A 26,955-nucleotide genomic window follows, 5' to 3' on the forward strand; every position below is an offset into this window, starting at 1 on the left:
CCCGTGTACACCCAGTGCCTGAAACACTGGCTAGCACTTAGGAGTCAATAAATGCTTGTTGAATTAATGAACTGTGAACTTTTTATTCAATGGCAAGCTAGGTTCCAAATCAGTTAAAGTGAGAACAGTAGTCATTCTTCTGTTGTATTTTGTGAAACATCTAAACACGCTGTAACTGGTACAATCAAGGCATTAAATATTCTGTTTTTTAGGGCCTGAAAGCCCTGAATAGGACTTCCTAGCATCAGATCTTCCTAGCGCTATGCATATCAAGCTCAGTTATAGAAGGACAGGACTTACGGGCACTTTCTAATCAAAGGACTATGAAAATGTAGGCACTATCTCTTAAAGTTCTTCAGAAAACAGTTTCAGATTCTACAAAAGATTTCCGAAGAATGTATCAACACTAAAAGGAAAATCATAACACTTCACTCTGAAATCTGTCTGAGAGGCTAGAAGAGTGCTCCTTGATTTTTTTTTTTAACCAACAGCATATCAACAAAGAAGCCTTCTTTCCATTCTTTGCTTCAAACAATTTTTTCACATCCGTTATTGGTTTGTATTCGCCCTTAAAACCAAAACTAAACAGATCACATTGTCTCATTTAGGACCCCCTATACACAAAGAATCAGCTACATAAAGATGAAAATCAGCACAAACTGAATGTGTCACTGAAGATTTGTGTGGCACACATAAATGGAGAAAAACATAAAAGAGCTATTGTCCAATTGTAGAAACAAAAAAGTAATATGGGGTTTTCTGTTCTCTGAAGTGCATCATAAAAAGTGGGTGGAGAGAAACACAGAAATCCAGAATTAGCCTAGCAAATCATTTTGGGAAGAGCTGACAACATGTAAATTCCTCACACATAAAGTATTTCGAGCAAGAGACCTTGATTCCTGGGCTATGATGCCATTCAGGATTCCTTGCAAAGGCTCTGGAATTCCAGTATTCATAAAAGAAAATGCTCATAATAATCGGAGCGTATAACCCAGCGTGAGAGGTACTCCCAACGTGACAGCCTATATAAAGTATTACAAAGCTTAGAGTTAAGATGTGGGATAGAGGCTGAACACTAAATTCAAAAGAGGTAACCAAGGCACTAAGTGCCATAAAGGAGGAAAGGGGAAGAAAAAAAAACCCACGATTGCCACTCAGCCACAGAAAATTGAAGTGGAAACCAGGGGTGTGCATGGGGGAGGATGAGGGGTGAGAAGTGCGGCGGGGGGGGAGGGTGGAGGAACAAACAATACATTTGTCACCCCGTCCCACTTCCTATAGAGGATACAGGCAAAGCCTCCAGCCCCATTACTTCGGACACAGATGGTTATCGTTTATAGCAAAGGTGCACAAAAAGGCCTTCAGGTCTGAGCCCCTTAATTCCAGGGCTGTTAATGATTAAAGACAACGATGGGGGTGGGGAGGGAAATGAGGGCGGAGGGAGCTGGGAGATTCACCCACCACCTCCCCCTAGGGTTCCTACCTCACAGCGCTCACCCAGGACAGAGGACCAGAGTCTGCACCCGCTCCAGGGCAGCTCCAACCCCATATCCCCAGGCCCTGGGTTGAGGGGTGCTGGCGGTGGGGAGGCAGGGACAGTAGGTAAGTTTTCTGAGCCCTGTGGCTGACACGCCACAGGCTCCCCTCACAGCCTCTTCTTTCAGAGGGACCAGTCCAGACAACGCGCTGACTTCCACTCCTCCCTTTCCACCCCTCTTTCTCGAAGGTACCCAACCCCCGCCCCTTCATCTCTCAATGCCCCCCCGCCTTTTCCTCAACTCCCCCCCCCTCCCCAAAACTCACAGCTGCTCCAGAGGTTCCTCCAGTCAAACCCTTTCTGGAAACGACGGCGGCCCGGCGGGTCCAAACCACCTACCATCCCCGCTCGCGTTTCCAGGCTCCCTACCCCCGCCGCCGCCGCCTCTTCTCCCACCACTGCCACCGCCTCCTCTTCATCTGCGGCCCACCGGCGGCGGCCGCCCCGAAGCCCCGCCCCCTCCATCGCCTCCTGCATCATCACTTCCGGTAACCCCGCCGGCCGCCAGCTCCAGGAGGGAGAATGGGAGAGGGGCAAGGAGGGAACGAGTGGAAGATTACGTCACGACGCACGTAAAGACGTACGAAGCCGTCGCCAAGTAAGGGCAAACACCTAGCAACCGGGAGGGAGCTGGACTGGACCATTTTTTTTTCTTGTTTTACGGGAATGGAGCGGGGAGGATAATGAAAGCGTAAAGGAAAAATAGGGGGAGGAGGAGCTCAGCTTATTGTTGGATGCGGCGGGAGATGGGTAGAGTCAGTCAGTCGAGACTCCCCCAGACCTGGAACTGGTGCTCCCACAGAGGTGGGCCCGGTGGTTTGGTCCGGCCTGGCCTACTGGACCCGCCTGTGCTCGGTCAGCCACGGCTCTGCTAGGCTCCTGGCGCCGCCTCCTCCCAGCCCGCCGCAGGCTGCGCGCTTCTGTGGGTGGGGGAAGGCAGGACTGACGCAGAGTGAGTGTAGGGGATGGAGGCGCCGACTCCAGGCGCGGGAGACTGGCGGGGAAGGGGTTGGCTCCCCACGGGCAGGGATGGGTTGGAGGTTGGGCTGCGGCGTTGCCGGGAGACGGGCCTGTGTGACCCCAGCTTCGCGGGGGCGGCTCAGTGTCATCGCCGCCGGCCTCGGGGACCTGCCTCACGGAAGTGGCTCGCGCGTCCAAGAGGGGAGGCCTGGTGTGGGGACGCTCAGGTGCTGGCGTGGGGCCCCCTCGAAGGCTGTGAATCTTTTGGACCCCCGAATGTAAATGGGGGATGGTAGGGGCCGCTCCGGGGGCGAGAGATGTCTGGCTGGGGAAAGTTGACCCAAACCAGGTCCCGTACAGGAACGGAGACTCCCTAGGACCGTGAGAGCCAGCTTCGTAATTCCCTTGCTCTTCAAACCTGAGAGTAGGGTGTTGCTCCGTTACCTTTCATTCGTGTGCAGGAAAGAGTTAAGTAAATGAATAAAGAAGGTATCAGCAAGTGAGAAATGCCCCCCCCCAAGACCGGATGAGGTGACAGAAGATGGGGGGAGGGCCCCTCGAAGTCGGGTAAGGCCGTTCAAAGGAGGCCACGGTTTTGCGGAGATCCGAGACAATGGGTTTTCTGGGTAGACAGAAGAGCCAATGAGAAGGACTTTTAGGTTGGAAACAGCCAGAAGGCCATGTGGCTGAAGCAGACAGAGCCAGGGCCGGAGTGCTCTGTGATGTAGTTGGGGAAGTGGCATGACTGTAGCCTTTTAGCCCAAGGCAGGGGTTTGGCTAATGTGTACCTGAAGGGTTTTAAGAAGGGAAGTGACCTGACCTGATTTACATTTTTAAAAATCCGCTCTGTCTGCTGGATAGAGAAGGGTGGAAGTAGTTAGACCTGTTAGGAGACTGTTGCACGGTAAGACAAAGGAGAGGTAAAGATAGTGTTGAAAGGGCCGGCCCGGGCGCGGTGGCTCACGCCTATAAACCCAGTACTTTGGGAGGCCTAGGCGGGCGGATCACGAGGTCAGGAGATCGAGATCATCCTGGCCAACATGGTGAAACCCCATCTCTACTAAAAATACAAAAATTAGCTGGGCGTAGTGGCACGTGCCTGTAATCTCTGCTACTCAGGAGAATCGCTTGAACCCACCCGGGAGGCGGGGGTTGCAGTGAGCCAAGATCGCGCCACTTCACTCCAGCCTGGGCAACAGAGTGAGACTCCGTCTCAAAAAAAAGAAAAAAGAAAAGGCCCTCAGTCACAGTGGAAATGGAGAGAATTCCATTCAGCATATATTTGGGAGGTAGTGCTTGCAGGACTTGCTGGGGAATTGGATGTGAAGTGTGTAGGAGAGGGAGGAACCAAGATTAACTCCCTACGGGAAAACAGTTTAGAAAGGAATATCGAAAGTTCTCTTTTGAACATATTAAGTTTGATAAGTCTATTAACAAGTCAAATGAAGTTGTCAAGAAGTTAAATATACAAGTCGGAGAAAAATCATAGTTGGAGATAATAAATGAGGAAGGCAGGGAGGAGCTCCCAGATCAGCTAAGAAGAGGGTGTAAATAAAAGAGGAAGACCCCTAAATCCCTTGGGTTCTTACCATTTAGAGAGTACCCAGAGAAGGAGAAGCCAGCAAAGGAGACGACACAGACAAGACCTCAGAGATCAAAGGAGGAGGCCCCTTAATATCCTGGGATAATGGGACCCATCCCCGTAATCAGTGAGTCTCATCCACCCACTTGCCAGCTTCTACCAACAGCAAGTAGAAGCTAAGTCCTGGCTCTAATCTCTTCCCTCCCTCCCTCTCCCAGCTGTCAGTGCTTTTGGACTTGTGCTCAGGTAATTTGTGTCCGTTATAGAAAACCTGACTTTTTGGATAAATTGTCTATTTATATGGCTGTCTCCCCCAGGGACTGTTTCTTCTTTGTGTCTTCCTGGCTCCTGGTACAGAGCCTTGTCCATATGGTGGTTGTAGCTGGGCAGGAACACTGTGTTCATAAGGTATCAGCCATACAATCCAACAGCTTCTCACAAAAAGGGGCTTTTGTCCCTGCCACTGCTGCCAACCCCACCACAATTACGGTCAGTTCCACACTATAGTGTAAAGGGTATCAGAAGACGAATAAGAAGGCCTGGCTTTCAATCCTGGATCTGCCACTGACCAGCAGAGTGGCCATGGATAAAGCTCTTCTCTCTGAGCTGAAGGGTTGGCCTAGATTTGAAGTTGCATACTGACAAGACAGATATTGCCTGCAAACATATTGTTCAGCCCACACAGTGATTTAAATTCTTTTTTAAATTTACTTGCCAACATTTAAAAATTGGACATCAAAATCCAGACTTTGGGCTTCATTTGAAAAATCCGACAATCTGACAACACCAGCCTGAAGTTCCTAGAGGTTCCTACACAGCAACTGTCAGCCAGAGCTGAAGAGCTGCCTCCTGTCCTATATGGCTCATGCTCAGGGTTTGCCAAAAAGGCCTCTCCTCTCCTGCTACCTGCTGACCCCTGTAGGCATTTGATTTGCAATTCTTGGTCTAGGGCTGTGCTATCCCTGTGTAGCCACTGACCATATGTGACTATTTAAATAAAAATTCAGTTCCTCCAACACATTATGTTTCAAGTGCCAGTAGCTACCTGTGACAGGTGTGTGTCCTATTGGACAGAGCAGATAGAACATTTCCTTCACAGAAAGTTATCTTGGTCAGCATTGGACTGGAGGAACTCGAGGATACTATATAGGCTAGTCATTCTCTGCATGTGAAACTCAAGGGACTTAGCCTACCGAGGAGCTCTGGTGCCTCTGCAGATGGGAAAGTTGCGCATTCAGTAGTTAGTTGATGGTGGAGGAAGCTGTCCTGAAGGCCTGGACCCCTGCACAGAATGTGGCTATTTATCAGAGAGTTGCATCAAGGGTCCGGTGCTAGAAAGCCCCAACTGTATCTAGTGTGGCATGCAAAGCTCTTTGGTCAGTTTCCTAATCCAGTTCCTCAGAAAACTATCACAAAGCAAGAACTTAAGTCAGTGTCTTGTGTTCTCAGACTTCTCGACTTGATATGAAGGGTGAAAGATCCTGGCTAGGGAGTTATGAATGAATGAATGAATGAATAAATGAATGGTTGATCTTTAGCATTGGCCTTCAATTCCAGCCCCTCCCCTACATCTCTTCCACTGCCTTCTACTACTAGTAACTGGTAACTGCTTTTCACCACCTCTGACTGACCGGTACGTTTTCTTTGCCTGTTAAAATATGCTAATAAGGAAACATACTTCCATTTCTTTTGAATTGAGGGGCCCATAACTTTTCATTTAGAACTTCTATCCCTGATGGAAAAAATCGCTGTATGTCTGTTGGTTGTTATCTTGGTTACAGTAGCCTGATTGGAGTTCCCCTGTACAAATATAATCTTGTGTGCGCTCCGGTGCTGGTGTGATATGTTTAGAATGGGTGTGCTTGCCTCCTGTGATCTTGTTTGGGATAGACATTTTAGAAGTCTTTCAGACATTAATATTTTGTTTTGGCCCTGTGTTCTAAAAATTTCCCATATTACAGGGCCTAAACTAAATTATTTTCCCTTAGGTAAAATAAAAATACCATCCACCCTCTCCTCCCTGCCCCCTATTGCTGACAGACCGTATTCTTGTCATTTTCTGTGTAAAAAGATGCTGTTTCATAAAATAGCTGTGGTATGATTAAGTATACCACACAAGCATATCCTGAAATTTGCAAAACAGTGTGTGGCGTGTGTGGCATTACACTTCCCTTTTTGGATTCTAGTAACCAAAAACTGAATCTGAAACAGGAAATAAGTCTGTGGTTTTGTGTGTGTGTGTGTGTGCACGCGTGTGTGTGTGTGTTTGATTGATAGAGGGGAGGATATGGGACCAGAAATGTATGGAGAACAATTTCACTTAAAGGTTATTTGATTGTGGTAAGAATATGGGTGTACACCAAAAAGGAGGGAGTATAACAGATCTAAGAGAAAAGTGCACTGAGGGATAAACAAGGAGTAAGAGATAAAGGAAGAAAAATAGGAAGGGAAGCCTGGTCATGCCTTTGGTGTTGGCACCTGCATTATATTTCCAGTAAGAAGTATGCGCTGTGGTCTGAAGATAAGCGGTGCTTCCAACAGGGTTATTTACTCATACCAAAGAACAATAGCCCTTTGCTGTACAGCGATTATTAATGATCAGAGGGAAACAGCTTTAGGAAAATCCATTACTACCACAAAGCAATAAATTCACCAACAGGCCACACATTTCTCTCCTATTCAGACAAAGCTTAGCATAGATAAAAGAGGCCTCATTCTTCCTCTGTTTCCTCCTATTCAGGTAACATTTACCTTTGTTAACTCTCAGTGCTAAGTGATGTACATGGATTATTTCATGAATAATCCTTACGACTCTGAAAGGGGTTCTGCTATTACCCCATTGTACATTCTAAGAAACCAAGTCTCAGGCAGGTTAATAATTTGCCCAATGGGGTAAAGTCAAGATTCAAACCCAGCTTTGTCCACCCAGAGCCCAAAATAAATGTTCATTTATTTCGTATTATATCTGCTATTCCTTACAAATGGGACAGACATTCCCTACTCTGCTATACAAGGCAAGAATGTCTGGTTGCTCTGACATTATCAAGAGCATTTCAATTCTGTAGAGGTTTTCCAAATGACAGTTTTAAGTCACAGTTTTCTAGATTGATTTTAACCCATGATTATTGAGTATAGTGGACCTTATTCCCCAAAAGGATTTTGTTTTTCAGGAAAAAAGTATCAGAACCCCATTCTTCTATGTTTGGTTCTAAACTTCATGGAAATATTATAAGGTATTTCAGTCCAGTGGACAAACCCTAACCAGACTTAAGAAAACTTAAGAGTGAGGGTTACATCATAACTGTGTCTCTCACGCTGTTCTGGATGAAACTGATGAGGATTCCTCCCCAAGTAACACTGAGTCTCCAGTTCTTTATCCTGACACACACTGCTCTTGAAAGCATCCTAGTCAGGGTTAATTAGTATTTAACCCTTCAATGCTCTGAGATCATCAGTTGGGAAGCTTGTCCAGATACCATCATGTGTATCTCAGGATGAGAATATACGTTATCAATGACCATTCTGTGTGTGTAAATTTATTCTTCTAATACATATTTGTCATGTTCCAACTATGCGCCAGCCTAGGCATGTAATGTACAAGACAGTCCCAAATCTCTCCCTGCTCTCCCCACCTCCTACTCCCTGCAACACACACGGTGGAAAAAGAAAGGTAAGTCACGCAAAATTATGGTAGAGTAGGATGAACATTATGACAGGGGTATGCTAGAGGTGCTAGGAGTGCACATAGCAGGGACACTGACCCAGCCCCAGTGTGAAAAGGGCACCCATCCAGAAGTGATGGAAGTCAAAAGGTGGAAGCAGCAAATAGGCAAAGAAAGAGTATTTCAGTTGTATGAACTAGAGAGGCTTCCTATGGCAAAAAGAAGGACATTGCACATAATGAGCACAGAAGACCATGATTTCATTTGGGTGGAGTTTATGATTCCCCCTCCTTGCTAAAAAAATCATAAAGTACTTGGGAGAGAAATTTGACTATACTACGGTCATGAGTTCTGACGAGGGAAAAAATTCCACCTAGGGGTAGGTCTTTCCTGAAATAAATGGAAAGGGGTGTTTAACTTCCTGGGGCTTGAAAATCAGGGTAAATTCCTCTTGCCTTTGTCCCTTTTCTTATTTGTACTGCAACACATTTTCTTTAGAAGGCAAAGCCTCATGAGAGTCCAGCATTTGGAATTTGGACATTCCTGAGACCAGAGTCATACTTCTATAAATCTCATCTGGGGAAAGGGAATTTTCATCTCTGCTCTTAAATTCCTAAGTGTTCATGCTGCAACGGTCTTTCCAAAGGCAGGGGAACTGTTCCAGAGGTGGGAAAAAAGGGCACAGTGGATGAGGCCCCTCATACCAGCAGATCTTTCCATAGTCCTCCTGTAGAACTAGATGTAGACACACCAAGTGTCTAGGTATGCCTTGTACAGTAAGTTCTTGGAACCTCCCCAGACCCTCTCACTGCACTTTGGACAGTGAGTGGCAGAGTGAGTGGGTGTTTGGTGTTTGGTTTTTGTTTTTGTTTTTTAGACTGATCACTGCCCATTATGAGTCCCCATTACTGACTCCAAAATGAAAACAGAAAAGCTTGTGGTCTGTCAGGAAAATAATCATCCAGCTTTTTTGGCTCTTGACCCTGACTCCTGTCAACTAATTAGGGGCATTAGGCAAGATCTTGTTTCGCCATCTGTACAAGTGTTGGAATTATAAGTAGTTATGATATACAGTAGTTTGATATACAGTGTATTTAAAAAGATATAAATCAGACCATGTTACTCCAGCTTGCATAAAATCTACCAGTGTCTTTTGCCCTTAAGACCAGAAACAAAGTGCCTTTCCAAGGCCTACCCCCAACCTGTGCTGGATTCTGTGGACCTGTGGCCCCTTTCCCAAAGGCTCTTTGTTGCATTCATGTTCATCTTTTTTATTTTTATTTTTTGAGACAGAGTCTGACTCTGTTGCCCAGGCTTGAGTGCAGTGGTGTGATCATAGCTCACTGCAGCCTTTATCACCTGGGCTCAAGGGATCCTCCCACCTCAGCCTCTGAAAGTGTTGGGCTTATAGGCATGAGCCACCATGCCTGGCTAATTTTTTTTATTTTTCAATGGAGATGGGGTCTCCCCGTGTTGCCCAGGCTGGTCTCAAACTCTTGGGTTCAAGCAATCCTCCCACCTCAGCCTCTGAGTGCTGGGATTATAGGCATGAGCCACCATGCCCTGCCTCATGTTCATCTTTGAAGTCGATTCCCACGTCACATCCTTTGCTTCTGTTGTTCCTTCTTCTTCCACCAGCTTCCCCTTACCTGGGTCCATTATTAGGTTCCGTCACACCATTCAGGACTCAGCTCAAATGTCACTGACCACACAGAAAATAACCCCCACTTCTGCTCATTTGTATCTTATTACTCTTCAGAGTACATATGACTATCTGAAATTCTTGTTCTTGTACATCATCTGCCTCTGCAACTAGAATATAAGCTCAAGGAGGGTAGGGACCATGGCTGCTTATTTATCACTGTATCCCCAGAAACGGCAGGTGTCTGGCACATGGTGGACCTTCAATAAATGTTGAGTGAGTGGATGGATGGATGGATCCTTGGAAGGGAAGAGTAAGGCCTACCAGATAGTAGCACTGTAGTGAGCCCCTGCACTGGTGGCTTTTATGTCGGCTCCATTGGAGTTGGAGGGGGCAGGGTTGCCACAGGGAATGGAAGAGCAAAGTGGTGCAGCCATGTGCCCAGCCTGCTTAGAGCATGCTGGTGTGTAACATAATTAAAAAGGGCGGTTGCAGGTTAGGAGCAGGGGCAGATGGCAAATGGGGAAGACTATTGCAATTCACATCAATGTGCAAAAAAATTGCTTCCTTTGCTCTTTGTATAGAAAGGGACTAGAATTATTTAGTTCCCTTTGTCACAACTAGCTAAGCTCTTTAAAGCAATCAACAGACATTCAACATTTAATAAGATCAAACAGTGTATTTCGTGATTAAAAGCATGGGCTCTGACTTCAGACCAGCTGGGTTTGAATCCTGGCCCTGCCTATTGTTAGCTGTGTGACCTTGGACAAGTTACTTAATCTCTGCATCAGGTTCCTCCTTTGTAAAATGGGGATAATGGTAGTATCTGCATATATAGAGTACCTAGCAAATTATCTGGCACACAGTAAATGCAAAGCAAATGTAACTTTTAATATTTTTATTACTGTAATGAACAAGATACAATTCCTGCCCTCCAGGAATTCAGACTCAGAGAAGAAAAAACATAAAGTGAAAGAAATGCAGAACTATCTGCTGGCCATGACAGAAGCAAGGAAAAGGTTGCTTTGGAAAAGCTTAATAGCAAGTAGGTGTCTGTTTGATGGTATGGAGTGGCTAGCAGAAAGGAGACATTGTAGGCAGAGGAAGACTCAGCCAAGACAGACAGAAGTATGACATGGCAAGGCACCTTAGAGCAGTAGCTCCACATCACAGTTTTTGCTGTTTACCTATATTTGAAACCAGCTTAAAAAGTTTTTTAATTCATTTCTTTAAAGGAAGCTGTATATCACATAAAATCTAAATCACTCAAAATTATGGGTTTGATGGGCTATTCTAATATACAGTTTGTATTGTATATCTAAGATCACCTCCCCAACCAATCTTTGGGACACTTGGCATTAGGGGACACATCTCTTAACTATGACCAGAGGCCAAAACACACTGGCAGCAACATCTGTCAGCCTTTTCTTAGTGGCACAGACCTGCACATCACAGAGGCTTGGAAATGATCCTCACCTCCATACATGTATAGCCCTGTGGTATAACAGGGCGTGATTTTTAAGAAAAGAGACCAGCTTCTAGTCCCATTTCTTTCCATGTACACCTCATATCTTCTGTCTTTCTTCATTCTGGGATTTGGGGGTTAGAGAGATGAAAAGGAGTAAAGAATTGCAAGAAATGTCAGTCTCAGAATAAAGATTATAGAAGGTTAACTTTTTTTTTTTTAATTTTTTTTTTTTTTTTGAGACGGAGTCTCGCTCTGTCACCCAGGTTGGAGTTCAGTGGTGCAATCTCGGCTCACTGCAAGCTCCGCCTCCCGGGTTCACGCCATTCTCCTGCCTCAGCCTCTCCGAGTAGCTGGGACTACAGGCGCCCGCCACCACGCCCGGCTAATTTTTTTGTATTTTTAGTAGAGACGGGGTTTCACCGTGGTCTCGATCTCCTGACCTCGTGATCCACCCACCTCGGCCTCCCAAAGCGCTGGGATTACAAGCGTGAGCCACCGTGGCCGGCCAGAAGGTTAACTTTTAAAAATCTACATGGATAGACTTCGTGACCAGCTGAGACCGCAGTTGAATTGTGGTCCTGTAAACTACTGAATATTCCTGATGTGTTGCCGGTAAGAAAATCCCAGCAGACCCCATTGTATCAGATCAACCCCTGATATAGTAAAGAAGGGAAAGGGCTTCCTTAGTCTTGCGTTAATTGTGAGAGATAATTGATAGTTTTAGAGCAATAAATGTTGGTTTCAAGCCATTAAATCCATATTCGGAAAAGGTGATTTTTCTAAATGAGTTGCTTTCTAGGAACAAAGACAAAAATATAAAAAGGAAAAGAGCTTTTTAAACTTTTTAAAAAGTATATGGCTGATTCTGTTTCCAGAATCACAAACTTTCTATAGCACAGGATACTCTCAATTATTCAGCAAACATTTACTGAATACTGATTATATACCTTTCTAGGTGCTGAGAATTCAGCAGTAAATAAGATGAATGTGATCATTGTCCCCCATAAAGGTGAGAGTCTGCTGGGGGAAGACTTTAACAAACCATTACTTAAGTGAGGAGTGCTATACAAAGAAGAATATTAGGACCTGTGAGAAGGTTCAACAGAGAGCCCCAACCCAATGGGTGTGAGGGAAGCAGGAGGAGTTTCTGAGACATCCATATTTTCACTGGGAACTGCAGGATGAATAGGGTTGGTCAGGTAAAAGGGAGGGGGTCAGGGGAAAGCCTTCTAGAAAGAGAAAACAGCATGGATATGTGCCCCTGAGGCAAGAAAGAACATGGTTCCCTCAAAGACCTGTAAGAAAAGAACAAAAGAAGCATTTTTCTTTTCTTGCCTTTTCTCTCAAGACTTGGAAGGAAATGGTAGGCTAGATTTAATAGTACACAATGGTGAAGACAGCTTTAGACCCTTCTCTCGGGAAATCTTTGGAACTTGGGTTTTCTGGGTCACCTGATGTTGCAGAGTGAGACATCACGTAAATCCCTTTCAGGATTAGTTTTCAAAACACTTAAACGTTAATTAAAGTGTTTTGAAAATAGTCCTATTAAGTACCAATTGTTAGCACTGCTCATTACCTTGAGGGTATTAACCTAATTGCAGGGCTTGTGTATCAGATTATGGTATATGATCAGTTAGAATTTGAAGCAATGATTCTTAGAGTCATGGAAGGAAACCAAGTAAAGTTAGATTTTTAGAGAAGGTTGCTTTAGCCGGTTGTTGCGGCACATGCCTGAGGTCCCAGCTACTCTGGAGGCTGAGGCAGGAGCCTCACTCAAGCCTGGGAGGTCAAAGCTGCAGTGAGCCGTGATCATGCCACTGTACTCCAGCCTGGGTGACAGAGCAAGACCCTGCCTCAAAAAAACAACAACAACAACAACAACAACAACAAAAACCTTGCTGCTGATTGAATATGCCTGACCTTCGTCACTTTTCTCAAGTGTCTTGCAGTCAAGGAAGTTCTGTCTGTTAATGACAGAGAAGTGAAGCAATCATTAAGAGATGTTAGTTACAGACTCCCTGTACCTCACAGGAACTGACTCATGTATGAAAATACATACATAAAACCATGGAGTTTTAGGGAGAGCCAGAAACTCAGAAACCTGTTTCCTTACCAGGAAAAATGTCATCATCTCATCTGGGTTTTTATTACAATAAGCCACAAAGCATGATGTTCTCTCTTGGTTTTTATGAATTCCTTGTAAGCATTTTTTCTGTGCAGCCTCATAGACTCAGAATTGGTATTGAATATCACTTTGGTCCTTTTAACCTTTGAATTAGGTGAAGTAGTATTTGAAGCTTTTCATCAGTTGGCTCATTCTTTACTCAAGAATAAACCTCAAGAAACGTCATCAGGGTCAGGGTAAGTGCTCATATTGAAAAGAGAAATTCTCTGTAAGGTGAATTCCTTGCAAGTACTTAGAATTCTGAGGTAAACATGCCCACTTCCAGCTCCAATCTGCATTCTTTAGCTGCTCAAATTCTCATAATTTCAGGACTACCCTAAAGCATATTATCTCCACCTCTTATGCCTTTCCCTCTGTAAGTTGAAAATGGATCATGTTCCCAAAAGCAGGCAGTGAGCAGCTTACTTCCCGATCCTGATGAGCCTGTTAGAGGAAAACCCAGAACTCAGAATGAGGTGTCCAGCTGCCTGGCCTTGCTACTTACGCACCAAATCTGCCCTCCTTGTCTTCCCACCCTGTGTTCTGGTTCAAGGCTGTACAATATTCATTGTTCTAATTCTGACTAATCAGAATCTTCCAGTAGTGGGACTTTTTTTTTTTCTAGCTTCCCTGAATTTATTTTAGATATAGAAATGTAAATAGTTATGAAAAAAGGAGGGGTGCTGAAATACTTTGTTTTGTTTTTTCATTTTTATAGAGATAGGGTCTCTTTATATTGCCCAGGCTGGTCCCGAACTCCTGGCCTCAAATGATCCTTCCATCTCAGCCTCCCAAAGTATTGGGATTATAGGAATGAGCCACTGGAGCCAGCCTGAAGTTTTTAAATAAGTTGTTGGGGTTTGCTTGTTTTTGAGATGGGATCTCACTCTGTCACCCAGGCTGGAGTGCAGGGGCTCAGTCTTGGCTCATAGTGCAATCTCAGCTCACTTCAGCCTCCCGGGCTCATACGATCCTCCCACCTCAGCCTCCCAAGTAGCTAGGACTACAGGCACGTGCCATCACGTCTGGCCAATTTTTGTATTTTTTACAAAATGAATGTTTTGTAAAAAACATGTTACCCAGGTGGGTCTCAAACTCCAGAGCTTAAGTGACCTGCCTGTCCCAGCCTCCCACAGTGCTGGGATTACAGGCATGAGCCACTGCACGTGGCCTTAAATAATTTTTTTTTTTTGAGATGGAGTCTTGTTCTGTCGCCCAGGCTAGAGTGCAGTGGCCCAGTCTCGGCTCACTGCCAGCTCCACCTCCTGGGTTCACGCCATTCTCCTGCCTCAGCCTCCCGAGTAGCTGGGACTACAGGCGCCCGCCACCACGCCTGGGTAATTTTTTTTTTTTTTTTGTATTTTTAGTAGAGACGGGGTTTCACCTTGTTAGCCAGGATGCTCTTGATCTCCTGACCTCGTGATCCGCCCGCCTTGGCCTCCCAAAGTGCTTGGATTACAAGCATGAGCCACCGCGCCCAGCCGGCCTTAAATAATTTTTTTAAAAAAGGAAACACCTAATATCCATCAGCAAAATAGATAGTACATTGGGATATCTTCATACAGCAGGCTGAATTGCAGCCCTGAGAATATATGAACCAGAGCCATGTGTAACAACATGGATGAATCTTATGACTGTTATGGGCAAATAAAGCAAATTGCAGAACTTACCTATAAACTTTTTAAACTTGCAAAGCAGGCGGGGTGTGGTGGCTCATGCCTGTAATCCCAGCACTTTGGGAGGCCGAGGCAGGTGGATCACCTGAGGTCAGGAGTTCGAGACCAGCCTGACCAACATGGTGAAACCCCATCTCTACTAAAAATACGAAATTAGCTGGGCGTGATGGTGCGCACCTGTAATCCCAGCTAATTGGGAGGCTGAGTCAGGAGAATCACTTGAACCCAGGAGGCGGAGGTTGCAGTGAGCCGAGATTGTGCCATTGCACTCCAGCCTGAGCAACAAAAGCGAAACTCTGTCTCAAAAATAATAATAAAAATAAATAAATAAATAAAACTTGCAAAGCAATACTATAAATGTTATGTGTAAAGATATGCACAATAAACAACAAATTCAGCATAGTGATTCCTTCTAGGAGAGGAAGGGGAATGTGATTTGGAAGGGGTACAGTGGGGGTTTCTACTGGATACATAATTTATTCTTTAAGGTCTGTTGTAACTGTATGGCTATTATATTGGTCTCAATATCTTTTCTTTTCTTTTCTTTTTTTTTTGGAAACAGAGTCACTGTTGCCCAGGCCGGAATGCAGTGGTGTGATCTTGGCTCACTGCAACCTTCACCTCCTGGGTTCAGGTGATTCTCGTGCCTCAGCCTCCCAAATAGCTGGGATTACAGGTGGTTGCTACCACACCTGGCTAATTTTTGTATTTTTGGTAGAGACTGGGTTTCACCATGTTGCCCAGGCTGGTCTTGAACTCCTTACCTCAAGTGATCCACCCGCCTCGGCCTCCCAGACTGCTAGGATTACAGGCATGAGCCACTGTACCTGGCCTCTATATCTTTTTGTATCTGAAATATTTCGTAATACGAATTTAAAGATACTGGGAATTATGCTTTTGAAAAATACATTTAGCTTTATGGAATATACCTACGTCAGTTCTCTCTTGGCCACGTCTTCTGAAATTAAAACTGATGGTTGAGACTAAAAACCCAGAGAGGCCTTGAGATCTTCAGTCATCAGAAAGATTTTTTTTTTTTTTTTTTTTTTTTGGGGACAGAGTCTCGCTCTGTTGCCCAGGCTGGAGTGCAGTGGCCGGATCTCAGCTCACTGCAAGCTCCGCCTCCCGGGTTCATACCATTCTCCTGCCTCAGCCTTCTGAGTAGCTGGGACAACAGGCACCCGCCACAACACCCAGCTAATTTTTTGTATTTTTAGTAGAGACGGGGTTTCACCGTGTTAGCCAGGATGGTCTCAATCTCCTGACCTTGTGATCCGCCCGCCTCGGCCTCCCAAAGTGCTGGGATTACAGGCATAAGCCACCGCACCCGGCCAGTCATCAGAAAGATTTTTGATTATACTTATTGGACAAGAAAGTAGACCAACGATTTTCAGAAATATTTCCAAAAAGGTTGTGACAGACTAAAAGAGAGGTTGCAACCTGACAACCTCTGGGTGGAACTGAGCCTACAGACTCATTTTGTTTGGCCTGTACAGTCTTCACTTTTTTTTTGTTTTGTTTTGTTTTTGGAGACGGAGTCTGACTGTGTCGCCCAGGCTGGAGTGCAATGGCGCAATCTTGGCTCACTACAACCTCCGCCTCTGGGGTTCAAGCAATTCTTCTGACTCAGCCTCCCAAGTAGCTGGGACTACAGGCACATGCTGCCACACCCGGCTAATTTTTTTTTTGTATTTTAGTAGAGACAGGGTTTCACCACGTTGCCCAGGCTGGTCTCGAACTCCTGAGGTCACTTAATCCACCTGCCTCAGCCTCCCAGAGTGCTAGGATTACAGGCATGAGCCACCATGCCTGGCCTCACATTTTCAAAAATAATGACTTAGTGTGTTTTTTTGAGATGTCATAGTTTTAAAATCTGGATTGCCACCTATTTTTAAGCTATCAGGAAATCTGGCATTCCTAGGCACTTCTTTCTACATGGCAGCTGCTGGCTGGAGCTGAATGGCAACTATTCCCTTTCAAGGGGGCATTTCCTGTCCAGGTGGCCACTGTGCCCATCCAAGCAGGTCCTCTCGTTTATATTACCTGCCAGGCCGTAGAGGCACTTGAGTTTGTAACCAGTGGATTAAATTCCATTTCTCCCTTAACTAGAAAATTCAGTTATCCAAAATATACCTTCTCCTAGGCATTCAGGTGAGTAATATAATTTTACTGGACTGGCTTAAAGAATAATAAGTGTGAGTTTTGGTTTTGCTGTGTTCATAAATGTGGCCACCATGGCAGACGGTGTGGTTGAGCAACCCTCAACCTTGGGATGAATTACAAAGCCAGTTGAGAGATAACGGTGTTTCTATTACAGGGTTTTGGCAATGCTACCCAACAGATTTGTTGAGAAAGAGCAGTTATTTCTAGACTAATTAAAGGTCTTGATTAAAAAACTGTACATCAGCCAGGCGCGGTGTCTCACGCTTGTAATCCCAGCACTTTGGGAGGCCGAGGCGGGCGGATCACGAGGTCAGAAGATCGAGACCACGGTGAAACCCCGTCTCTACTAAAAATACAAAAAATTAGCCGGGCGTGGTGGCGGGCGCCTGTAGTCCCAGCTACTCGGAGAGGCTGAGGCTGGAGAATGGCGTGAACCCAGGAGGCAGAGCGTGCAGTGAGCCGAGATTGCGCCACTGCACTCCAGCCTGGACGACACAGCGAGACTCCATCTCAAAAATAAAATAAAATAAAATAAAAAACTGTACATCTGCCTGGCTGCCTCCTGTCAAGTTGCATTTTTATGTAAATTTTCCCTCTTCTATTTTGGTGGGTCTGAAGATGACAATGGCAACACGACAAGAAGTCCTTGGCCTCTACCGCAGCATTTTCAGGCTTGCGAGGAAATGGCAGGCGACATCAGGGCAGATGGAAGATACCATCAAAGAAAAACAGTACATACTAAATGAAGCCAGAACGCTGTTCCGGAAAAACAAAAATGTAAGTAGGCCCCACTTGGAGATTGTGCAGAGGAGAGTTGTTCCTTATGATATTTGTTTATTTATTTTCGGTCTTTAATCGAGAGGGCTGAGCCGCACAGTCATGGTGGCAGAACGTGGGGCAGGAAGGGTCCAGTGCACAGCTTGGCTAGCTTGCCTGACCACTGGGAAGCCTGTGTTTCTCTCTTCACTTGTTCCAGGTCTCAAGCCAGCCAGTAAGTGGCTCAGTGTCCTCAGAAGACCCCATGAGCCAGGTGACATGAGCAGGCCAATGAATTTTCAGAGGAGGAGCCAGTCCTCATACTGTACCTGTAGCTGGCCACTCCCATAGGAGGTGTGCAGGAAAGTGGTTTTTTGTTGTTGTTGTTTTTCCAATTCATAAACTATTCAAAGCCTCTAAATATAAACCCATTTAGAAGGAAGAGAATAGGATTAAGACACAGGGTTCCCTTCATAACAGCTTTGAACTCAAGCCTCTTTGGCTAGCAGAGTGAGGTTGCCCTTTGGGACCACAGAACTGGGTAAAATAGTGTCTCCATTAGCAGGTTTAAGGGAACTGCACACACAGACAGCAGGGAGCCAGATTGGACCCACCCCTACGAACCCTAAAGCGTTAGCTGTTAGCTCCGGGGAAGACCGCCTGGCACTAAGCACGGAAAAAGGCTTTCATGCCTGACTTCTCTTCCGCCTCCTCACTGATCTAATGGATTCAGCGCTGTCACTGCTCCCCTCATGAAACCTCCTAACAGTCTACTGTCACCACTTTTCCCTCTCTGACCTCTGACTGTCTCTCTTTGGCCCTGTCATCACACACCCTCCCCCCAGCTGCAGGGGTCCTCTGAAGGTCAGCCTTCTGTGCTGAGGCCTGTGCAACATGCAGCCACCTTGTGATTTAAGCTGTCACATCTGAATCCCCGGCTTTGGCCTCTGCCTGGCCACCTGAAGGACCTCACCACGGCTTAGTGGTCCAAAGCAGGGTCATCTTTCTACAGGAGTGCCTCCCCTTCCCCACTGGCCCATTGGTGTCACAGCTCCTGTCACCACTCTGCAACTCTTTGTTCTCATTCCTCACTCAACAAATATTTGATTGCCCACTACGTGCCAAACACAAGACTAGATGTCGAAGACAAACATAAGCCAAACCAGGACAGAGCTGTCAAAGGCATTTGAGTTAAATAGAAAGAAATATAAAATTACAGTTGAGAAAAGTGCTACAAAGGCTGGGTATGGTGGCTCATGCCTGTAATCCTACCACTTTGGGAGGCCAAGGCTGGAGGATCAGTTGAGCCCAGGAGTTCGAGACCAACCTGGGCAACATAGCGAGTCCCTGTCTCTTAAAAAAAAAAAAAAAAAAAAAAGCGTTACCACAGAAGCCCTCCTAATCTGCAGCAACTTCCCCTTCTCTGAATCCCTGATGCCTCTGGCTTTTCAAGGCTGACTTATGAAGTTTCTCTCTACCCTTCTGACCTTTCTCCAAACCCAGCTTCCCCAAACTTTTTCTGCTTTTAGCATAGACCATGCTTGCCAAACCAGAGTATATGTACCCCATGAGGTCCTTAAACAATCCTCTAAGGAATGGAAATAAAATACAACTGCTATTAATATTTATCCTTTCATCTTTCTAAAAAGTCTGTCTGGTACACAGTTACAATGAACTTGTTAGTACATACATATAATTTATAAATTAATACATTTATAAATTAATATAAATACATATATGGGGGCTCTGGGCTCAGAAATATTTCAATGAAAAGAGTAGGTGATTGGCCAGGTGTGGTGGCTCACGCCTGTAATCCTTACATTTTGGGAGGCTGAGGCCGGTGGATCACTTGAGGTCAGAAGTTTAAGATGAGCCTGGCCAACATGGTGAAACCCTGTCTACTAAAAGTACAAAAATTAGCTGGGCATGGTGGCGCACGCCTGTAGTCCCAGCTACTCAGGAGGCTGAGGCACGAGAATTTCTTGAACCCAGGAGGCAGAGGTTATAGTGAGCCAAGACTATGCCACTGCACCCCAGCCTGGGCAACAGAGGAAGACTCTGTCACCAAAAAAAAAACAAAAAAAGAGTAGATGATCAAAAGGCTTGGAGATCCCTAAATAGTTGTTTATATTCTCCTTTTTCTTCTTTATTTTATTTATGTTGGCATGGTTTTCCCGACCAGATCATCAGTTCCTTGAACATATAGACAAGGTCTTATACTTTTCTAGTATATCCCAAGGGACCTCCTTGTGGTTGTCACTAAATGAATGAGCAGCTATAAATACTTCAGTTTAACTGACCTCCTCCAGGAAATCTTCCTCAGTTTCTCTGCTTCCCCCTCAACCCCATGCTGGCCGCCTGTTCTGAATTCCTATAGCTGTCTGTAGCAGTCACTGCATCCATTGATTATATACCACTGTGCCTTTTCTGTAGCTTCAGGTATCAGAGTTGTTCTGCCCAAGTAATAACTTTGATAGTTGAAGGCACTGTCCAGCCTGCGGTGTTGGGGATATCATAGTACATGCCCAATAAACCTTTGCACGCTCACTCACCTGAAGACTACTCAAGACTTTCGGTTTTCAGTTATCACAATAACCCTTCCTATGCCTCGGCTTGGATTGGCTCGAGGAGTGAGCCAGAGGGAGGTATATGTGCCACTGATGGTAATGAGATTATTTGGGAGTGGGTGGAAGAGGTACATGGGTTTTTAATTTTAAGATATGTACTTGCTTTAGCATGTGTTATAAAGGAAAGAGAATATTAGACCACAGTTTCACAAATACTATTGCTTAAGAGAGTCCATTTAATGAAAAATTTTAACATTAATGTAAGTAGTATGTGGATATGGCAGAATCATGCAGCCAGCCCGTGAATGACTGAATTTGGAGTACTCTAGCCCAAGCTTGTTGAGATAGCCAGCTGAAGCCCCGGAAGCCCCAACCCCCTTAACCATATCTTTGTCAAGGGCTTTTTCTTTCTTCCTAGTCCCTCATGCAGACATAAGGAGTTTCTTGTAACTTTGATTACTCTTAAGAGTTTAATAATCCAAAAGTATCCCATGAACTGCTCTGAATCTCAGTGGGCAAACGAGAACATGGAACTCTTTTCCAACACAGACAGCAAATCAGTGGCTTCTGAGAAGCACAGAGGTCAGAAAGTTGGGCCTCTGCCGCAAGGGACTCACAGCTGTGGTTCTCTGCATTGCTGTTCCTGGAACTCTTCTCTGCTCCAAGAAGGTACCATAGGACAGGAACGCCCTTGAAATTTCCAAGCCACATGGACCTAGACTTTGCTGCGTGGGTGTCATCTGGTGCTGATGCAATCCTAGCTCAGCTTTGAAGTCCACTTGCAAACTCCTAGCAGAGCCACGTCTTGATTCATTTTCCTACCTCAGAATGAAAGAGTTTCTCCCCTTTTCCTACTTGGCTGTTTTTCAGAATGAACTTTTTATTCCTTTAATTGAAAGTGGATTACCATGATTTGACTATTTTGGAATTTCAAAAGCCCTTTGTTCCCCTTACTAATGAGCCAAGGCAGTTGACAGTTTTAAGAGGTGTAGATCATTCTCCAGTGTCTTACTCTGGGGGTTTCAGGACAGCACTTGCAGAAACCATGGGGTAACTTTAAAGTTTAATCAACATGAGGGTGGTGTGAAGAAGCACTCTCAGTCAGTGTCGGTGGGAATATAATTTATAGATTTTTGGTAGGAATGTAAATTGGTGTGAACTTAGAGAGTAATCTGGGAATATCTGTGAGAATTAAAAATGCATGAATCTGTGACCTTTGTCCTAGCAGTCCTCTCTCTCTAGGAATTCATCTTTTAGATACATATGCATGTAAGCAAAGTAATTTTAGAGGGATCCGTAGCAGAATCATTTATAATAGCAAAAAATTGGAAATAACTTAATTATCCATGGGTAGGAGATTGGTTAAATTATAATAAAGCCTTCTGTTGGAATTTTGTATAGCTGTTAAAAAGAAGGGAGCAGCTCTATAGATGGAATATAGAAGGAACTTCAAGTTATGTTCATGAAAAAGCAAGGTTCAGAACAAAGGGAGCTATTGTTTGTGTGAGAAAAATAATCAGCTTCTACTTACATGTGCATTTTCACATATACATAGAATACCCCTGCAAGAACACACAAGAAACTGCTAATTGTTGTCTCCGAGATGAGGAACTGGAATAGAGGAGTAAGAGGGAAACGTAGTTTTTATGTTACATCCTTTTGTATTATTTGAATTATTTTTACCTACTTTAACGATTTTAAAAGTTTATGGTAAGCTTTAATATTAAATTGCTTTTGATTTTCCAAATTAGCAACATTTCATTTACTGGCTAGTGAACTAAAAAAGTTTGAGAAAATGTATACGTATACTCTATGTACCATTAGAAATATACTATCAGCCTCATTTCTTTTTCCCTTTTAATAGCTCACGGACACAGACCTAATTAAACAGTGTATAGATGAATGCACAGCCAGGATTGAAATTGGACTGCATTACAAGATTCCTTACCCCAGGCCAGTAAGTGTGACTCTAGTTAACAAGTGCTGGGTACTTACCCTCATCAACCCAGTTATTTCCAAGAATGTGTAAAAGAGGGCGAGTGCTTGCTGAGAAGCCCAGAGCTGCTGTAGGAGGCATGTTGGAAATAAGCTATCATTGCATGCTGCCAGCCCATCACAACAAAGTAAAATGTCAATGAATGCATGACATATCCTGCTTACATAGCTTTCCACGTATGGAAGGGAAAACCAGCTCACGCTGTAGAGCTTTTCACTTTCAACTTTTTTATGGAAATGCGTTTAATTATAAAAGGCAGGTTTGTTGTTACTAAAAGAATAAAGTTCAAACATGAAAGGAATGCATAAAGTAGAAAGTAAAAATGGTCAAAAATTCTCATCCAGGCTAGGCACTGTGGCTCGTGCCTATAATCCTAGCACTTTGGGAAGCCAAGGCAGGAGGATCACTTGAGGTTAGGAGTTCGAGACCAGCCTGAGCAACACAGTGAGACCCCATTGCTACACAAAATTTAAAAATTAGCCAGGCATAGTGACACACTCCTGTATTCCCAGCTACTTGGGGAACTGAGGTGGGAGAATTGCTTCAGCTCAGGAGGTTGAGGCAGCAGTAACCCATGATCACACCACTGCGCTCCAGCCTGGGTGACAGAGCGAGACCCTGTCTCAAAAAATAAATAAAATTTATATATATAAGTTTAAAATTAAAAAATTATATAAATAGTACATTCAGAATGTTAAGAAACAAAATAAATTTCAAATTTATGTGAATTTAAAATAATAAATGTATATAAATTTATTTTTTCTTAAATTCTTTCATACCATAAATTTAAAACAATAATTTAATTTAAAATAAGTTTTATTTATTTATTTATTTATTTGTGGAGACTGAGTCTTCGCTCCATCACCCAGGCTAGGTACAGTGGTGCAGTCGTGGCCCACTGCAGCCTTGACCTCCCAGGCTAAAGTGATTCTCCCACCTCACTTCCCCAAGTAGCTGGGACTACAGGCATGTGCCACCACGCCCAGCTAATGTTTTAATTTTTTGTAGAGATGGAGGTCTCACTGTGTTGCCCAGGCTGGTCTTGAACTCCTGGGCTCAAGCAGTCCTCCCACCTCAGCCTCCCAAAGCTCTGGGATAACAGGCATGAGCCACCATGCCTGGTCAAAATTCTTTTTTGTTTGTTCATTTTTTGGAGACAGAGTCTTACTCTGTCGCCCAGGCTGGAGTGCAACATGATTTCTGCTCACTGCAACCTCTGCCTTCCCAGTTCAAGTGATTCTCATGCCTCAACCTCTCGAATAGGTGGAACTACAGTCATGCACCACCACACCCAGCTAATTTTTTGTATTTTAATAGAAACAGGGTTTCACCATGTTGCCCAGGCTGGTCTTGAACTCCTGAGCTTAGGCAGTCTGCCCACCATGGCCTCCAAAAGTGCTAGGATGACAGGCGTAAGCCACTGCACCCAGCCCAAAATTCTTAAAAAAAAAAAAAAAAATTCTCATTGTGTAGAGGGTGACCACTTTAACTGTTAAATGGAAAATTGCCAATATTCAACTCTTTTAGCTACAAAAACAGCAATTTTATATTGTAGTGAGTCAACCTAATTAGTTTGGTAGTACACCCTTTTAGTCTTTTTTTCTATATTCATGTACCTACATTTTCTTTACATATGTAGGATTCTGGATATAATGTTATACTGCGTACTTATTTTACTTCATGTCTTCTGCACGTCTTTGTATGTAGCTCTCCCTCAATCTTTTTTTTTTTTTTTTTTTTTTTTTTGAGACAGAGCCTCACTCTGTCGCCTAGTCTGGATGGAGTGCAGTGGCGCAGTCTTGGCTCACTACAGCCTCCTGGGTTCAAGGGATTCGCCTGCCTCAGCCTCCTGAGTAGCTGGGATTACAGATTACAGGTGCACCACCACCCACCTAATTTTTGTATTTTTAGTAGTAACGGTTTCACCATGTTGGCCAGGCTGGTCTCGAACTCCTGGCCTCAAGTGATCCGCCTGCCTTGGCCTCCCAAAGTGCTGAGATTATAGGTATGAGCCATCACGCCCAGCCCAATCTTTTTTAAATGATTGCATTGTATGCTATTGTAAGAATGTGCCATTGTGTTAGGGTTCTTCAAAGAAACAGAACCAGTAGAATGAAGATATGTAGATCTAGGGACAGCTAGATGTATATGTGAAGAGATTTATTATGAGGAATTGGCTCTCTATATATCTAGACAGAGATACATCTAGATATGCCTGAAAGGAGTTTTTGTTTTGTTTTGTTTTGTTTTGTTTTTTTTAGATGGAGTCTCGCACTGTCACCCGGGCTGGAGTGCAGTGGCATGATCTCGGCTCACTGCAACCTCCACCTCCCGGGTTCAAGCGATTTTCCTGCCTCACCCTCCCAAGTAGCTGGGATTACAGGCCCCCGCCACCATGTCAGCTAATTTTTTGTATTTTTAGTAGATACAGGGTTTCACTATGTTGGCCAGGCTGGTCTCAAACTCCTGACTTCGTGATCCGCCCACCTTGGCTTCCCAAAGTGCTGGGATTACAGGCGTGAGCCACTGTGCCTGGCCGAAAGGAGATTTATTATAAGGAATTGGTGCATGTGATTATAGAGGCTGAGAAGTCCTAGGATTTGCCATCTGCAAGCTGGAGACCCAGAAGAAAGCTGCTGGTATTACTCCGTTTGGGTCCACAGGCCTGAGAACCCAAGGGGCCAATGGTGGAAATCCCCGGTCTAAGGCCCAGAGAAGATGAGGTGTCCCAGCTCAAACAGGCCGGAAGCAAAAGGAGCCGCTTCCCCTTCTTCTGCCTGTTTGTTCTATTCAGGCCCTCCATGGATTGGATGATGCCCATTCACATTGGGGAGGGCCGTGTGCTTTACTAAGTCCACTGATTCAAATGCTAATCGCTTCCAGACACACCCTCACAGATACACCTAGAAATGATGTTTAATCTGGGCACCCATCGCCAATCAGATTGACACAAAAAATTAAGCATCCTAGGCCAGGCACAGTGGCTTATGCCTGTAATCCCAGCACTATGGGAGGCCAAGGCAGGTGGATCACTTGAGGTCAGGAATTCGAGACCAGCCTGGCCAACATGGCAAAACCCCATATCTATTAAAAATACAAAAATTAGCCGGGCGTGGTGGCGAGCACCTGTAATCCCAGCTACTCGGGAGGCTGAGACAGAGAATCACTTGAACCTGGGAGGCCGAGGTTGCAGTGAGCTGAGATCATGCCACTGCACTCCAGCCTGGGTGACAGAGTGAAACCGTGTCTCAAAAAAAAAAAAAAAGAAAGAAAGAAAAATTAACCATCCCAGCCATAATTTAACCAGCCCCTCTCTTGCTAGGCAGTTAGTTTGATCCCAATTTTCTGCTATGTACAGAACATCTTTGTATACACACACTTTTCTCCCCTTCTTTGGATTCTCAACTTGCTATGTGATCCATGCTCGTTTTTTCTCCTCTATGCAGGCGATATAGCAAAGAGCACAGGCTCTGGAATCTGACAGATCTGGGTTCAAATCCTGGCTTCCCTTCTTAATGTATAACCTTAGGCAAGTTTTTTAACTTCTCTGAGGTTTCATTTCCTCATCTGTAAATATTAGAATAATAATCCCTTATGAGGTTGTTGTAGGATTAACTTGTGTAAAGATTAATGAATCAATGTAGATACAGCACATAGCAGAGGATATGGTACTTTCTGAGTAGATCCTCAGTGAATACGAGCTGCTGCAATGATTATGAGTATGATTCGTCATATTATTGTTTTTATTCAGATCCATCTGCCTCCAATGGGCCTTACCCCACTCCAAGGCCGGGGACTTCGAAGCCAAGAGAAACTGAGGAAACTTTCCAAACCAGTATATCTCAGATCTCATGATGAAGTTTCCTAATCTAGAGGAAAGTTTATTTCTGCAAATGATGAGCCAACTAGTTCTTGAATGTAAACCAGATGGCAAAACACTTCTTGATTAGGGGCAAAAATTCAAATGTCTTCTTAAAACCTCCACAATTGATTCTCACCCTGTGATGTGCACTTAGATATCCCTAGAGTTTCTCAGTGTCTTTCTTCCTGAGTGGATGGCATTATCCCTAGAGGTCATGGACCTTACATCCTCACTGCAGTCACCTTTGGAAACAAGACTGAGGCCTGTAGAAGGAAAGTGGAAGGGTGCAAGAGCTGTTCATGGGAATTCCATTCACCACACATACCAGCTGACGGAAAGAAATTTGCCAGTCACTGGAAGTTACTGTGGCTACTATAAAACTATGTACCACTCTCAGAATATTCTTAGGCTTTTTTTTTTTTTCAAGTTATAGATTTGCTTAAAAGTGAGATTTTTTTGTGTGTGCTTTTTTGTTGTCTTTTGACCCTTCCAGTTTCCAGATAAACTTGTATTAAAAAGTGCATCATTGGATTGACCATGGTTTTTCATGGAAATTTTATGAGATTTCTGCCTTAACTAAATGCATATATTCCTTATCTTAAAGCCTGTGGTTACTTAGGATGCACTTATAGGATCTGAAAAGCTCACCTTAAACTCATACTGCATTCATTATGAGTATTTTACATTAACATAATTGAAAAGTACAAGGTCCAAGCTGGCTTTCAAATTATGTCTAAACAGAAATGGGACAAATAGACTTGAAAATAGAAGGGATTTATTCCACCCCTGCAAGGGTAGAGTCAGGCGAGAGTCCCTTGGTGAATCATTTGTACGTCAGTGTCATTTCTTCTTAACCTCTGAAGAAGATGGGCATCAGAAATAAAGAGAAAGCACTATCAATTTTTATCTGTCTATTCTTT

At 44.3% G+C, this 26,955-nt stretch overlaps 2 protein-coding genes across 12 annotated transcripts in view; one reads left to right on the forward strand and one right to left on the reverse strand.

The window, feature by feature from the left end:
- The window catches only part of DCUN1D3 (defective in cullin neddylation 1 domain containing 3), a 41,859-nt gene extending 39,409 nt beyond the window's left edge, over positions 1–2,450 (reverse strand). The window contains exon 1 of one of the 5 annotated variants that reach the window (XM_058440796.1): positions 2,319–2,450. The gene's annotated coding sequence lies outside the window, so the exon portion shown is untranslated. Of the gene's footprint in view, positions 1–1,803; positions 1,960–2,318 lie in introns of those variants that run through there. The other 4 variants (XM_058440798.1, XM_032157059.2, XM_032157057.2 and 1 more) reach the window with 4 other exon arrangements.
- On the forward strand, positions 1,480–26,935 carry LYRM1 (LYR motif containing 1). 7 transcript variants are annotated; one of them, XM_032157060.2, is made up of 7 exons: positions 2,770–3,064; positions 4,094–4,206; positions 11,255–11,463; positions 13,131–13,212; positions 17,473–17,631; positions 22,042–22,134; positions 25,925–26,935. In XM_032157060.2, exons 5-7 carry the CDS (start codon positions 17,473–17,475, stop codon positions 26,039–26,041), a joined length of 369 nt encoding a protein of 122 aa, XP_032012951.1. In that variant the 5' UTR covers positions 2,770–3,064; positions 4,094–4,206; positions 11,255–11,463; positions 13,131–13,212; the 3' UTR covers positions 26,042–26,935. The 7 variants fall into 7 exon arrangements, with proteins under 7 accessions (XP_032012957.1, XP_032012956.1, XP_058296783.1 ...); XM_032157066.2 differs by lacking the exons at positions 2,770–3,064; positions 4,094–4,206; positions 11,255–11,463; positions 13,131–13,212 and adding exons at positions 1,480–1,602; positions 1,898–2,135; XM_032157065.2 differs by lacking the exons at positions 2,770–3,064; positions 4,094–4,206; positions 11,255–11,463 and adding an exon at positions 2,012–2,135.
- Positions 26,936–26,955: the final 20 nt, after the last annotated feature.

This window comes from Hylobates moloch, unplaced genomic scaffold (genome assembly GCF_009828535.3).
Source record: "Hylobates moloch isolate HMO894 unplaced genomic scaffold, HMol_V3 SCAFFOLD_6, whole genome shotgun sequence".
Taxonomy (NCBI): domain Eukaryota; kingdom Metazoa; phylum Chordata; class Mammalia; order Primates; family Hylobatidae; genus Hylobates; species Hylobates moloch.

Bases quoted from the DNA above. Each gene is read 5' to 3' on its own strand.
- LYRM1 (XM_058440800.1), top strand. From the start codon at position 17,473: ATGACAATGGCAACACGACAAGAAGTCCTTGGCCTCTACCGCAGCATT. The intron at 17,632-22,041 runs GTAAGTAGGCCC...CCCTTTTAATAG, and splicing joins TGTTCCGGAAAAACAAAAAT to CTCACGGACACAGACCTAAT. The intron at 22,135-23,926 runs GTAAGTGTGACT...TTTTTGAGACAG, and splicing joins AGATTCCTTACCCCAGGCCA to AGCCTCACTCTGTCGCCTAG.